Genomic DNA, 16,032 nt, shown 5'->3' with positions numbered 1-16,032 from the left:
TCTGACAACTATGATGAAACACCATGCGTTTGGTGCTTCCGAGGTGTATAGGGAAGCGTCATACTCCACCGCTGCATAAAACTCGCAGCTCGGACATAGTGTGAGTGTCAGTGTGCGTGTGTCAATATTTAGCTCTCATGACATTTCCGTAAGTTCACATGACAATCAAGTGCTGTGTATAGGAAAGCGACGAGAGTTGTGAACATTACCTATATAGTATCAAATAAATCACTTAAAGGAGCACTGACACATAAAAACTTCGATAAGTTTTTTTGGCTTTATTAGGTAGCTAATGGCCCAGTAATCACCGCACGAAACCTCATTTACTTCAGTATGCGAGAGGTAATTATATGCAGTCTTGTTTGTAGCGAGCTGTCCAAGTTTCGGTTTCAGAGAGCAACGAGACGGGTCAGAGAAGGAGAGTAAACGCAGCCGGGCACGTGATCGCAAAAACCTCTGACGTATGCTCTGGCGCGCGAGCTTCGCGTTGCTAGTTGATCTGCTATACGTCTGCACGTGCTTTGACATGTCCTCGCCACCATCGTCGTCGTCGTTTTCGTCTTTCAACGGGGACGATTTCCTGCAGGCGGGAGACGCCGCCGTAGTAGACATGGCCAATCACTTTCGATTCGACCCACTAGAAAGCAGTGACTCGGATATTGCCCCCGGCGACTGCGAGGACGAATATCAAGACGCTCGCATCGACCGCCTTCAATGGTAAGACAGGACAAATCGGCGTCGAACGTCGTGGCCCTGCACGGTCATTAACAGTAGCGTGTTCACTTCTGCCAGTGAAGGCTAACGTGGGGAAAACGATGCATCGCAATTCCCGACCCCGAATGTGTTCGATCAGCAGAAGTCAACGACGCCGTATATATATATATACGACATTCTGCTGTACACGCAATTCGTTCGTGGTCAGTGCAGCGCAATCAAGCTGATAGTGCGGGAACTCTGGCGGAGACGACAAAAACTGTCGCTTAATTCTGTAGTTGCAGCGACACGGAGAGCATCCCACTACAAGCGATAACTGAGAAGAAGAGCACACGCAGGCAGCATGGCATCCAATGAAAATTCATGACGTAACGCTTTCTCGATTGTTTACAATCTTTCCTTGGTGCCGATGTCGCGAGGTGCCGTGTTTTGCGGTTGGCTGTGCGCACGTAGTTTAAAATTGACTTTAACTATGTTCTAAGCTATATTCGCCGTTGATATTTTGCAGACGATGTGTGTGCTCCCACGTAAATCGATCTCATGCGTTACCTCCACTTCAAAATTGTGTGTCAGTACTCCTTTTAGAATGGCAACTTAAGAAGGCGGGATGTGCAGGTTGCATTTGGCATAAGTATACGGTTTTCTTTTCTTCCCGCACGTTCACTCGTTTCACTTAACGACGAATATAGGCATAACCTTAAACTCCCTCACAACTATTGGAGGGCGGCGAGGGTGCAGATGTTTTCCGACTCTCGGTTTCAGAGCAAAGGTTAATTTCTGCTTTGCTTTCCTTGATTTTAGCATCCAGTGCATTCAATTGGTTGTCTCTTGACAGAATGCATCCTTCACAATTCACCCCATTCCTGTAACGGTTTGTCCAATGTTATTTAATCTTGGTGTTCTTTTTTTATAACATCGTCGCATCCCCGGTACTATGGCACCCTCTTCCTTCTCCGCTTTCTTGCTGTTAAGATCTTCCTCGAGATTTGTCTTGCCAGCTCTTCTCGCGTCGACATCGTTTCCTGTGCCCAATGCGTGCAGGAATTATCGTTTTGCGGATGCATCTCCGACCAAGATATCATGGTCTCGGCGCTCAGGAACCATGGCTCTGATGTCCGCGACTACATATCACTGTTTCTCGAATGCATACTCGTTCCGAACACGTTACTTGGCACAACCCTTTAGGCGGTGAAGCGGCCGCTACCTGTAAAATAATTTACACCCAAAAAGTAAGAAAAGGATGTAAATGTGTCTATAACTCACACCCTTAGGGTGTTATCTGTATAACGGACACCCTAAGGATGTGAGTTATAGACACATTTACACCCTTTGTCACTTTTTAGGGTGTAAATTATTTTACAGTGATATATAAGGGACAATGACTAAAATCTTCAATGAGCTTCTCATCTCATGAGGGCAGCAGCGCGAACCTTGTTAGCGCAGTGAAGAACAGCAAAATGTGAGCACTCCTGCAGTCACATATGATGGACATGGTCTGCAGCAAGTCCGCTTATGGAACAGCTAATTGCGATTTATTTCAGATTGACGCATATCTTTCGTAGACGTAATATCACGAATAAAAAGCGCTCCGCCTTGTCGTCCAGCCTCCGTCCGAGTCCTTTTTTTTTCTTTTTTGCGCTACCGCCTTTTCAAACATGTACCAACACACCCAACTACCTCGGGTACCTCTCCATGGCAACAGTTATTCAACAGAGCATTTGGGGCGACAGATTAAGCGTATCGCTATAACCGAGGCGCAAATTTTTATTTTACCGACATCAGGACAAGGCTTCACCTGCAGCCTTTATATGCTGCATGATAAAGAAAAACCATGCAGGGTAGTCATGACATGTTATTTTCTTTTACCTAAAGGTAAGAGTGAGAGGACGCGATGAACGGGCGGAAAAGCGAGGATTTTCTGCGCGCGAATTGTAAATGTGAGCAATATAGTTATTTCATATATATATTTATAGTCCTCCAGTCACTTGAATGGTATCTGTCATTGTGTTACAGCTCAATGCAAGGTTATTTGCATGCGTAGTAAAGAAAGCCGTCCATAGCGGTAATTTCAGTATTCACGCGTGTTAGAGGCTTTCTCGAAGCACATATTGCCGGAATGACTACAATCATACAATATGGCATTTGCGATATTAGCGACTCCAAATGATAACGCATCTCCTAGATGGCGACGATCGTCCGAAAAATAACATTTGCATAGGAGAACCTTGTCTAGTTGAGACAAAACTCCGTAAGTAAAACCATGTGATGGCGAACGCGTGTTTCACTAAACCATAACAACAAAAAATACTGCTGGTCACTGTAATCTCTGCTGGCTGTAATCTGTGCTGGTACAAACGGCTGGTAACGTCGTTCCTGGAAAACCGTTACAGATTGTTCGTTGTCAATACAATATTAATTCTAAATTGTAGATCTGCGGAACCTCGTTAGGAAAGAAAGAAAAGCATCGCGCACGAAAAACTACCATATATCAGACTTATTTTCTTTTATTTTTGCTTCGGATCGAGCGTTACAATCTTGTGACGTGGCTGCCGGAGAAGGAGAAAGAGATGCTACATATTGTGATAATGCGAGGTAATTGAACGCTCTTACAAAGAGATCGTTTCTTTCAATTACATGCATTACAATTCAGTTGATGAATTACATGCTTAAACTCTCCGTATAGAAAATGTGAAAGAGACATGTGCAAAGAAAACATTTACCCGCTACTAACATGGAAATGTACATAAGCTGAGTTTTTAAAGCAGTGTTAGCAGTAAATTATATTAAAATATAAAGTAAACGCACTACGAACGGAAAGTTGAGGCTTGCACCACTACTACATGCGTCTGCGCAAATTGAAAGATTGCGGGCATATTCTGGCTCCGTCCCTATACATACGCCCACAGTCTGCTGTGAGCATTGTATCAAAAAGTCCTTGCGTATCACTTAGTAACAAGAGAAAGAGAAAGGACCTATGTATAGAAAGGCACGGGAAGTTAAGCAGAGGCTAGCTATAGATACTTCTTAGTAAAAGTACTCTGGTACCGAAGGGTTCTGTGGCGCGCTAAATCAAATAACCTATAGAATAGACCAATGCGCGTCGGCGACCTTGAAGTCAAGTCAGGGCCGGTCTTGCTGGCAAACGCGGCGCCATGTGTAACTAAGGCGGCAGCCAAGTGCTTTCAAATGGCACCGACCACCTCCGAGACGTGCGTCTGTGCCAGGAAAGAAAGTCCGCTTCTTTCCCTATCTCTCGGCCTCTCGTTTTCGCTCTTGGTGACACCTCCCCTGTAATCATCCGACGCCTGCACTTTTGAGAATGAAAGGGTTCCAGACAAACTTCTTGTCTGAAATCTCACTGGCGACGACTTGCTCGTTTCCTGTCGAATGTGCATTTCTTCTAAGAACTTCTAACTAAGAACATATTTCTTCTAAAGAACTGCAGCACTCGACCGTCTTTTCGTTGGTGGGCTTTCGGAATCAGTGTTTGTGTATGATGCGACGTGTTTGAGGCGTGCGCCTCGTTGCACACCTAATTGTTTTCACCCGCACGTGCATTCTCTATGAAAACTGCCGAGCTGGACATTTCTTTACATTTCACCGCATAACCTCTCTCTCGTTTAATTGTACCGCGTTGGTTATGTCTATTTTGTCCCGACCGATGAAGAAAGGGGCACGTTTCGGATTGTCTTGTCTGTGCCCAAGGCTTCTATCTTCCTTAGCGGCACGTGCATGAACACTTGCTTGATGTGCTGAAGCATTCAAGAGACGGATGACGGAACTTCCTGATCTCTCTACAGTTCATAATATGCTGCGTATCTTGTACTCACTTAGCGTTAATCGTTACCTTTTCTAAACTCATGACACACGACATTTCCAGAAGGGCCCGCGGGTTTATATCGACTCGGTAACCTCACTCTTCCGTCGGTCACTAAACCACATTCAGAGCAGAGCGCCCGCTTTCCAAGCAAAGTGTGGCATGAATGTTTTGTGCGTAACTGGCCGAAGTATGCGTCATTTATGCGATAAACGTGGACTTTGCGACGTGCGTTTTGTCATATAAAAATGCATTTTCTACACAATGTTGATAAGCTTAATGGTCCGGCGCAGAAAAACTCTTGGTCCGTATATTTTCTATAGCTTCCCATTAAATTTTTCTATTCTTCGTTTTTTATCGTGCGTAGCGCCGGGTGGCCGATCCCAGCGACAACGGCAGCGTAGGGGCGTCCCAGCCAATGACGACGTGCGAAAGAACGAAAAATGAAGTAGATCGTTAGAAAATGCGACCTTTGCTCCGGTTAAGTGTTAAGTGTTGCACGGCTAAGAATGATGCCATGTTATGCTTTGATTTGTACAGCATAAATTAGCAAGACGCAATAAATTGCAGCCCAAGTGTATGCACATTGTCTGTCAACAACTCGCCACAAATCGTTTATTCGTGCTGGGTTTATTCAACTTGCAAGCGAGGAAGGGATTCTTCGGTCAGTCTTGGCCTTGCGTACGTTTTGAAAACAAGAAACCGGCTGCGGCATATTTCAAGCTTTCAGAGCTGTGCCTGCTAAAACAGATGTCTTCGCTTTAGGGCGCAATTCCAAGAACCACGTCCGCGACTATTTCGGGCGCGCCTTCGAGCGTGCGACCGCCGTCTCACCTTCGCGGGGACGAACACTTCTTCCTGTGGGGCCCCAAACCATACGTCCGGTCCACTCGAAGGCTCGCACGACGTCCGCTTAGCGGCGCCTGGTAGTTGGCGTCGCCGTCAGCTGCTGGCCGTCTGCACCATTGTCCACTTCCCCTTTGTGCTGCCGACCCGCACCCCGGCGAAAGCGGTGGTCACATAGCCGCGACGGCGACGATGTCGACACCTTCCGCGCTTCGCTCTTTCACTTGGAAGTCGCAGCATTCGTCGACTGGGGGATTGTCGCCGCGTCCTCGGCCATGCACTGCGCCGAGTAGTCTCGGGTGCGGCGTCAAGGACGGAGAAGGCGCCACGGTACTTTCACCGGCGTCGCTGGCGGTCGGGACGGGGCTACGCATCTGCAATGGGTCACTGGGCTTCAGACGGATGCCGCGTGGCCGGAGGGATTAGAAGAGTGACCGTTGGCGGGTAGGGGGGGAGGCCGGGAAGTTGATGCCTCGGTGAAACGACCCCAATTAGGGTGCAATGTGCTCCGTATGCGCTGGGACCTCTTTGAAGGCGACGCCGACTCGTTTGCTCGGCTGGCCGGAACAAAGAGAAAAGAGAAAACCTATCCGCAAGTGGCAACGCTCTGTCACAGCGACTGCCTCATCCTGGCGATGTTTTCAAGAGGCACACAACTTTCAAGTTTTCTTCTCTTCATAACTACTAGTGTTAGATGTCCAGTCTGAATGCCTATGTACGCTTACTGCCGCTTCGCGATTTATCATTGTCTAGCTTAAATTTCTTGTCGATTCATGCCTATATGAGCCCGACATGGGCAGTCTAGAGTGTCTTTTTTTTCATTTTTCTAAGCAAAATAATTCATTATTTGATGACATGCGGCATCTACACGTGTTCCAACAGCTCCACTCTTAAGCAAAATTACACCCTTTGGGTCGCATCGTCCCACACGACAATAATCGTCATCTCTCTTGTCCGCATTTCCTTTCTTTAACACTGCGAGCCCGGTACTTCCAAGTCACGAACGGCATGCACGTTATCAGCATGACAGAGCATTCTCGACGGAAAAGTAGCGGGCGCGGCGTTTTCAAGAAAAGAAACGCAAGCAAGACATGTGACGATTATTGCTGTGTGGCAGATATACACCCCAAAGGGTGCACAGTTTGAAACGAAGTTCACCATACCATAATCTGGGTACCAGGGCACACTGGCATAACAGGGAACCAAGAGGCGGATAGGATAGCTCGAGGGCATACCAACCGGGCGTCCGACACATCCAGCCTTGAGGAACCCGAGTCAGTACCCATGGGCTACTCAGATATACTAAATTATTATAAAGGGGTCAGACTGAAGTACCCACCCCCGGATAAGGATCTAAGCAGAGAGGATGCTGTTGCATGGCGACAACTGCAGACGGGTACTTTCCCGAATCTAAACCTTCTGAATAAAATTTTCCCTACACAATATGAGGCTAAGTGCCCATGGTGCGGAGAGGAACCAGATCTGTACCACATATCATGGGCCTGTCAAAATATTGAGTCCCCAACTATCTATAAAATTAAAAACCCGAGTGCGGAACAGTGGGAGAGTATGCTTTCCAGCGTAAGCTTGAACGGCCAAAAGCGCCTAGTAGAGCGAGCTCGCGGGTTGGCCATACTCAGTGGAGCCTTGGACTAGGGCACCAACCCTGTGATTGCAGACAGAAGAATCCATCAGAAGATGGAAGACGCCGTCTGAAGCCGCGAAGATCTCTTTTCTAGAGCCCAATAAATGTTTTCCGATCCGATCCGAAGAGTGTAGCTATTTCTAACTTCCTTAGCGGCACGTTCACGAACACTTGCTTGATGTGCTGAAACGTTCAAGAGACGGCTCACGAAACTTCCTGATCCCTCTACAGTTCTTCATATGCTGCGTATCTTGTACTCACTTAGCGTTAATCGTTATATTTTCCAGCCAAACAAAACATAGGCTAAGGTGTGGTCGTTTCCCACTCTGTGTTGCAATCTAGCTTCTGCGCGTTGCTCACTCGTACAAGCTCTGCTCAGCATGAGTGTAAGCTGTAGCAGACTTTAAGCACGTTGCAGGTACGAATATTGTTTCGTAAAAGCGAGAGAAAAAAAATCATGAGTCATTCAACTCTGTGAAGGTGGATGACCAGCGAGGCTGTTTAGCACACGACACAGAGGTGACACATAACTTTGAACAAAGGTGCGAACAAATTTATTATCCTGATCGGTGGTCACCGTGACGATAAATACGCGCACAGATTCTCGTATCACCTCTGTTATTAAATGCGTAAGCATTTCTATGCCTGCCTAACGAAAAATTTAGCGTCACGTAAGACAACGAATGGCTCATACCCCCTTAAGCAATGGCTCATGCCCCCACAAACAAGCAAAAAATTAAATTATCTACCTGAGAGTCCAGACATCTTGATAATGGTGCCTATTGATAACTAATCTACTGAAAATGTAGGTCCAAGTATAAGCTTTTGCATCAACTTAGTGAGATGAGTTTTTGCACGCGCAGATTTGTTATTGGCGTGAAAAATCCACAGAACCCTAGCCATAAACAATTTTGTTGTAATAAAAGAAAAGCTTTCTATTCAATACTATGTGGGTGTAGGTTAACCTGGGAACCAGGCAGATGTAATGAAAGCACTTGCTTCTTTCTACTTCAGGTAATGCTTAAATAGTTTCGAAAATAGTTTTTTTGGCGCACCGTACTTGCAGCGCTTGAATACGACTGTTTTAAAATATATCGAAAAGCCTTTTTAGTATAACCTGGTATAACTAAGACGCGACAAGAACTAATCGAAAAAGAAATATATTACCTAGAATTTAGACAGAGCTAATAAGTGAATATGAAGAAATTCATAACTAAAGAATGAAAATAGAATACGAATAAAGGAATATTTTACGAGATGTATCCAATTTCCTGTATTATCTTAATTTACTGCTTCTTTCCTGAAGACATGTTTGCCGTTTTCTCAGACTCTTACTGTAACGTAAAAGCTTTTGAATGTTATCACTTCTTTGTTACACAATAGAGAACTATAATACTTTTTTATTGCCTGAGATCCTGAGATATAGTTTCGAAATGACTTTACCGCTAAATTTGCTGCTCTGAATACATGTCCGCTTAAAATACATCGCATTTTGCTTGTAATCCTAGTTGAGATGTTGTAGTGTACAAATGGTGTATATATACAGCTAGCAACTTGATATGCAGGACGCAATACAAGTGACACAGAAGGTACGACAGAGACTTTATACTCAACAGCATTACAACTAAGATGACGTCCTCACACGATGTAGCCTCGTATTTGTCTTCAATGTTCACGTATACAATAATAAATCCCAATTTCCATATCAACTAAATAACTTTCACATCGCATTTCATTTCCGAGATAAGTGATCCCATACTAGAAAAGACGAATTTTCCAATACGTCCATGGTCATACCCCGCTAAACAGAGACGTTCCTTGAGAGCCTTAGGGGATTTTCTGGTAGACAACAAATAATTAATTTGATTTGACTGGTAGATATTAGTAAACTGTTTCTAAATTGAGTGTTTGATGCCAGGGCTATGCTTGAAAAAAATGACGTTTGTGTGTCATGCAAATAGTGGTTATGTTGTACAACGTACATGAACTTTTGCGTTTCCTGTTTTTTTCTTCTCATGTTTACGTCTATACTTCATAAACCAGGTGTGTTTGCTTATAACATTGTGTGCGTAGATTAATGGGGAAATGGGTAGTTACAATTTCTCAAATGCGTATTGGGATAGCTGGTTCTAATGTTGCCTACATTCCCATATGCAGTTTATTGCTCGTATTATTACTATTATTATTATTATTATTATTATTATTATTATTAGTAGTAGTAGTAGTAGTAGTAGTAGTAGTAGTAGTAGTAGTAGTAGTAGTAGTGGTGGTGGTGGTAGTGGTAGTAGTAGTAGTAGTAGTCGTAGTATTGTTGTTGTTGTTTTCTAGGCACGGCAAGTGATTGATTGATTGATAATGTTACCCTCTAGGGCCAAGCGTATTACAGAGGGGAGCGGTAAAAGGAAGAGCATATAGATGAAGCGCGACAACTAAGGTAAACAACATAACATGTTGATCATTCTTCACTATACAAAGTTCGCTAACGCCTCGCGGAAGAGTTTGTTATCGACGATATCGACAATGTCACCGGGAAGGTGGTTCCATTATTGCGATGATCTGGGAAAACAAGGACTGACTGAAATTGTTGGTGTTACCTGTATGAACTCTGTTTCGAAACAGGCTCAAACGTGCTAATGTCCCACATGACGCAAGTGATTGAAGAGCTAGATTACTCATCGAGGTTATGCTAGCGATACGATTATCATTAAAATATATGAATTGCACTAAACTTTTTTGAACAAATTCGAGTGAAAAATGAGGTTACCACGGCATAGGTCCCAGACGGCTGCACCGTATTTGTGCACAAAGTGTACAAAGTCAAAATATTTGTATTTATATGGACACCTAAATACGTGTGTGAGTAAACAGGTTTTAGTTATTGGTGTTCCTGTGCACATGCATCATCTTCCATTTAGTAATGTTTAGTTCCATTAGGCAGATGTTACATAAGTCAATCACATAGTCCAATTAAGATTGAAAATAATTAATGTTGTCGGTGGTAATTATTTCACGATATATCACTCAATCATCGGCAAATAGGTGAATGTGAAACGTCGGCTAGAAAGATAGGTCGGTAGTATAAATCTGGAAAAGAAGAGGCCCTAGTACTGATGCTTGAGGCACACAACAGCGAACCTCAGTCAATGATGAGTGAAGGTTCTTAGCCGTAACAAATTGATAACGGTCAGTAAGAAAACGCTCAATCAATTTCTACAGATTACTGTCAAAGTTTAAAGGACTTAGCTTGAAAATAGCCGGTTAGGGGGCAACCATCGTATTTAAACGACGGTCTCAGTTCTTTTCATAAAAACACGTACTGCCTTTTCACAAGAAATCAATATTTGATCAGCGCTTTATGAGGAAAAGCTGCAAGTGGGAAACTATATTCATGTTGGTGGAGCCTGCACTGTCGATGCATGACAATATCTGCAGCTATGAGGCATTTATACCTGCATCATAGTTTGTGGCTGAACCGGTCGAAAAGAGCAAATTCTGCGCTTTGAAGTACAATGTTTCAGCTGTATAGCTTCTGTCGTGTTGACATGAAACTCCCTAATGGAGATTTACGGCAATGGAGCTGCGGCCGTGCTGCGCGGCACATGGCGAGCTTTCTACGAGCGCCACATGGGGCAGAAACGGCGCTGCTGCGTTTACTTTCGCGTGCAACTGCTCACATATGCAGTCGCCGTTAAAGATAGTTTCTTTTTTTTAACGCAGTATGTAGTCTAATAAAATCACAGCGAGAAAGCTTGCTGTATGTTACCGCGAGTTTTTTTTTTTTTTTAAGCATATCGAAGTTGAAAGCGATGCTGGCCGCGCTGCGCTCTTGCTTTCGTGCGTGGTCAGCGTGGTCAGCGTTGGGCGCATGCGTCACGTTGTTCGACCGGTGCCCTTCGAGTTGTGATTCTGTACTGAGTAATCGTGCGTGTGTTCGAGGTGGGCCTAACTGCTTCCAGAGGAGTGACGAAGCTGGCCGACGAAATGGCGGGACGACATTTCCCCACGCGGCAGTGCGAAGCATTGGTGTAGAGGGTGCAGGCGCCATGTCCTTAAAGACAAATTAAATACACCCTTTACGTGGCGTATAAACCCAGGCGGAATAATAATAATAATAATAATAATAATAATAATAATAATAATAATAATAATAATAATAATAATAATAATAATAATAATAATAATAATAATAATATATAATAATAATAATAATAATAATAATGGTAAAATTTGTATATGAGCCAGTTACGACAATTTTATTGGCGTGGTGTTCTTCGCAGCTGTAGATATATCTGGGAACGAGAGTACTCCATCCAGCCGTAACGGTCATTGCCGAGCCTCCCTTCGCCGAAATCTCCATTTACCTTCCTTGACGCAAGGGAGCCCGTGTGATACGGAGCGCATCTCCTTTGACGTGAGGACGAAGGAGCTGAACGTAGTTCGCGGTTGTCCGGCTGACAGGGGTATTAGCAATGGTTGCTTCCTGTATACATGTACCTGAGGTGGCCATTCCAAATCAAATCTGACGGAAGAACAAAGATGTTTCAGTGGCTATACCCTCACACATTGTTATCTCATCAGGAAACGAGGTCGCTGACGGTCTGGCCGAGTCAGCGCACAACCTTGACCTCACAGATGATAGTTTATGCTGATCAGACCACGCATTTATGAGCATTTCAAGGATATGCTGGAATTTTCGCCAACCACGGGACTAGACTCTCGTCTATAATGCTCGTACTGGGCGTGTAAGTGTGTGATGGGATGTTCCTTCCCATCTCTCTCTCTCTCTCTCTCTCTCTCTCTCTCTCTCTCTTCTTCCTTGATAGCCTTCTTCTCCTTCTATTTTTATTTTTCTCTCCTCTGCAAGTGGGTGGGTATGGTGTCTCTTTTAAGAGACAATTGCTAGCCCACTTTTCTTTCTTCGTTGTGTTTGAGTATATTTACAATAATAATAACAATAATAATAATAATAAGAAGAAGAAGAAGAAGCATAATAAGCATAAGCTTTCATTCACTACAATGAGCTTCTTCAGCATAAGTATAGCCTTCTTGCCTAGTCATCGGCATCTCAATGATGCCAGTGATGAATGAAAAACGAAGGAAATCATAAGACAACCAGGATTTTGCAGCCTCTTTATTATTATTAGTAGTAGTAGTAGTAATAGTAGTAGTAGTAGTAGTAGTAGTAGTAGTAGCAGTAGTAGTAGTAGTAGTAGTAGTAGTAGTAAACTTTGTTTTGTCCGAGACGGGATTTAGGCAGCAGGAGTGTGGTAGGGACCGCCCTCCTCTTCCTCAGGCGGCGACCAGGCCTTGCACTTTGGCGCCATCTTCGGCAATCTGGACGACCCGTAGTTAGAGAGCCGGGTCTGAGCTGAGCAGTGCAGTATCCCACTGCTTTGGGGTGGTGATGAGAAGGGGAGGTAATGAGCTGGTGCGTTTTTTGGTCCTTGCCAGAGGGCATGCTCGCATGATGTGAAGATCGGCTCTACCAGAGCATAATTTACAATCTGCGGTATATAGCCCGGGATAGAGGTGACTGTACGTCACTGGGTTTGGGAAAGTGTGCGTCTGTATGAGGCGCCAGGTTACTGATCGCTCTTTATCTAAATTTTTGTGAGCGGCGTGGTAATGCCCCCTGCCCAGGCAGTAGAATGGGAGAATTTCCTTGTAGGATACTATCCGATCGCTGGCCTGTGCTCTTTGTTGTGGAAAGGGTGGGTGTTCTTAGGTTATAGTGGGAGTAATGGTAAATCTGTGGTAATGGTAATAGTTATGGTAACTCTGTGGGAATGTCCCGCTTTGGTCCGAATTGGGTGTTGTATGTAATCCTGAGTGATTGGAAAATGTGTTGCCCCGTCTGGCAAAGCGAGTCTCTTCAGTTGGGCAATTATTTGTGCTTCTATGAGCTCAGACGCTCGGGCGGAGCAATTGCCGGCCTTGTTCGCCAGGCTAAACCCGCCTGTTGCTACAATTCACCACCACCACCACCACCACCACTCATTAAGAATATCGTGTATTCCTAGAGCCTCAAACTTTTCGTTTGCGGTCGTAATTGGAGAAGTGTAGCGCCTGCTTGTAGGCTCTATTGATCATGGGGTTAATTTTGGTGCATTCATCACTCTTTAGTGGCGGGAATTGGGTAGCGTAGGCTATTCTGTTTATGACAAAAGCCTGTACCAATATGAGTAAATTAGTTTCTTTCATGCCGTGGTGTCTGTTGGCGACGCGCGAAACGAGTCTTGTCGTTTGATGCACGTGTGATTAGGGTATTCATTTTATGTTTTCTTTGATTGAACATCATAGTAAAGAGATAGTAACTATAGAAGAAATACCACGACAAGCTCCGCTTTACTTTTGTCGAAGCGAAATAAGTGAAGAACTCCTTACAACGAAAAAGAAAAGGTTCACTTGTTCGTATGTTATTTTTTACATTAATCCAGCAAGTACAATGACCCCTTGACAGTTTACCTCGTTTTACTAATTCCTCACTCGGTCCAATTAATCCATGTCAATTCATTCAGAAGTCAGTATCCCTTAAAGTGTCCCATTCTTCTGACCTTACATTTTGGAACAAGATTTAAACATATCACTTACAGTTCTAATCGCTTTTCTTCCATCTTGCCCTCCAGTGCTTGTTTTTGCCGTACACAGCAGTTGCAGTGTACTGTATCCGCGTTTTGTATGTACAGCGCTTAATTGTGTGTGTTTAAAGTGCCTTGTGTGTATATCGGTAATGTGTCTACAGAGGCTACGTGAAGAAATCTGCCAGCTCATTGAAAACGTTGGCGCCGTCTTCTGCGCACCTGTTGGCCCATGACACATGCTTCGACTTCATCGGGAACGGAAACAGCGCGAAGACCGAGAATGTCTGTGTCTCTCTTTTTTGTTCCGTTAGATTTTTGCGCTGCATCCGTTCTAAGTACACTGCGTACCAACTAGCCCAAGAGAAATCTCCAATACATATAATGGGTCTCCGAGGAGATGCCTGACATATAGCATCGAGGTTCGGGGTGGTCGCTCCTCGCCCAGAAAGCATTCCACTGAACTCGTTGAACTCTACGCCGACATCATCAACAACAACAAAACTTGCATTCCTCGCGAGAAGCGAGTGGCATCGCCTCCACCACGAGTAGCTCAGAGAAAAGGGGGCTCGGGCTTCTGCCGAAGGCGTGACTGTGGAGCGAGGCTGAGCGGAAGAGTAGCGGCGCTTTTTTTGATGTCCGCACGGCGACTGCTTGAGGGGGATTTTGGCGCGTCCGCTCATTATCTTCGGAAAGGCGGCAAAGGACAACATTACTCTTCGCCGACGCCTCGAAAGACGTTCGGCGCCGACAGGGCTCAGCCACCCACGCACACCGGGAGCCACACGTGCGCGGCAGGTCGCCGCTCTACGGCAGACCGCAGCGCCGCAAACGGAGTTTGTTGACACCAGCAGGGTGCGGTGGCAGCGGCGAGTCTTGTCGAGGGTTTTTTAACGACTACGAATCCGCGCAGCGTTGCGGCTTTTAGAAAGTGACATTGTATCTATGTATCCGTGTGAACACTTAGCATTGCAAGCAATACGTACGTGTGTGCGTGTGTGCGTCTGTGTGCGTTGACTTCGTAATGTTCCATTTGGCTTAATTTATTGACCAGTGCTCAATGGCAGAATATCCAGAACGTGCGGTGTTGTTGCTGTCCTTTATTTATATTTCTTTATGTGGTCTGTTTAGGCACGTTTGCGAAATGTGCTTTATCGCCGCAACGTATTTCGTATCAGCTCGTGTTATCATACTTTGAGCAAGGAAATTAATTGCTCCAATTTTCAGTGTTATCCAAATGTAAATCTCTCACTCACACGACGTCGGGGCCGGGTCATTCTTGCAAATAATCTGGTGCCATATATAGGGAGGCAGAGCATTGACTCAAGTACGCTGAAACATTTGCGTAGTGCATATTTATGCGAACGCATCAACGCGTTGCTTCAGTATTCATTCCTTGACAAACATACGTGCTCGAGCCTGGGCTTGTCTGGGTTTATGCCGGCCCCCAAAAATTGGAAGGTCAAAAAAAGAAATGTATTGATTGAGTGTAAAGCCGAAGAAAAAAAATGCATTCGACTGCGAGAAGACATGCAACGTCATCGAGATGTGTTTTTGGAATGCTTGCGTTATCAGATCGGCCGGAATTTCATCCCACATCGACGCGACCCAGTTCATTTCTTGTTGAGTGAAGTAAATTGGCAAGTCGAGGGCGTGCCGAAGTAAACATGCATCTGACTTTGTTCCAGGCGACGCCTCGAACGTTAGCGACCAGCCTGTATGATTTCCGTCGTTAAGGACATTTCTGCTTATCAGATGATGATGATACCTTGCATAATGGCACAAACCCACTGCGGGAGATAGGCCACGAACCATTATCATCCAAATCAACAACGTATTTTACCGACCATTCTGCGTTTGGCAGTGTCTGGTGGTTGCGGCATAACCACAACGCCGGCTCTAAACCTTCGGCCAACTGTCGTACATTATCTTCTTAGGAAAAGTATCAGTTTGCGCTTGAGTAACTATAGCACGTTTGCAATAAAATTCTGATGCGAGCTTCGGGTCCTAAACCGCTTAATGTTGTCTTAAACCTCAATATGGCTTTCTGTGTCATCTTACTCTCCCTCAGACCGTCTTTTTGAACTGTTTGGCAGGACTGCTATAGTGTATACACTTCCTTTTTATTTTCTGATAATTAATTTATTGACATTGTGTCACTTTCTCCTTTCTTTATATCGTTGTCTTTTCTTTTTCTTTCTTTCTTCTTTTTGGTCGTGAGGGGGGGGGGGGGGGGGTGTTATTGTTAACAATGTTGGAATAGCCGGCTCTTCGGTTGCCTCTTCTCCAAAACTTCTGTCATTTATATAAGGTCGGTGTGGTAGACGTCCTGCAAAAAATTACCGCTCCCGATCTTTGCATTAGGACAGGGCATCGACTTAAAAGAACTAGCAGGAATAATCGGATTTGGGAATTTAGATACTTGACCTAAA

General features: G+C 44.7%; 1 protein-coding gene across 2 annotated transcripts in view; it reads left to right on the top strand.

Annotated features, from left to right (window-relative positions):
- Nucleotides 1-578: 578 nt before the first annotated feature.
- Nucleotides 579-16,032, top strand: part of LOC135919399 (homeobox protein orthopedia-like) — a 55,648-nt gene continuing 40,194 nt past the window's right edge. For both annotated transcript variants that reach the window (XM_065453203.2, XM_065453202.2), the window contains exon 1: nucleotides 579-717. In XM_065453203.2, coding sequence (XP_065309275.2) covers nucleotides 611-717 — 107 coding nt within the window. In that variant the 5' untranslated portion in view covers nucleotides 579-610. The remainder of the gene's footprint in view (nucleotides 718-16,032) is intronic.

The sequence above is a fragment of the Dermacentor albipictus genome, chromosome 1 (genome assembly GCF_038994185.2).
Source record: "Dermacentor albipictus isolate Rhodes 1998 colony chromosome 1, USDA_Dalb.pri_finalv2, whole genome shotgun sequence".
Lineage (NCBI taxonomy): Eukaryota > Metazoa > Arthropoda > Arachnida > Ixodida > Ixodidae > Dermacentor > Dermacentor albipictus.
This window is presented reverse-complemented; position numbering and strand designations above follow the sequence as displayed.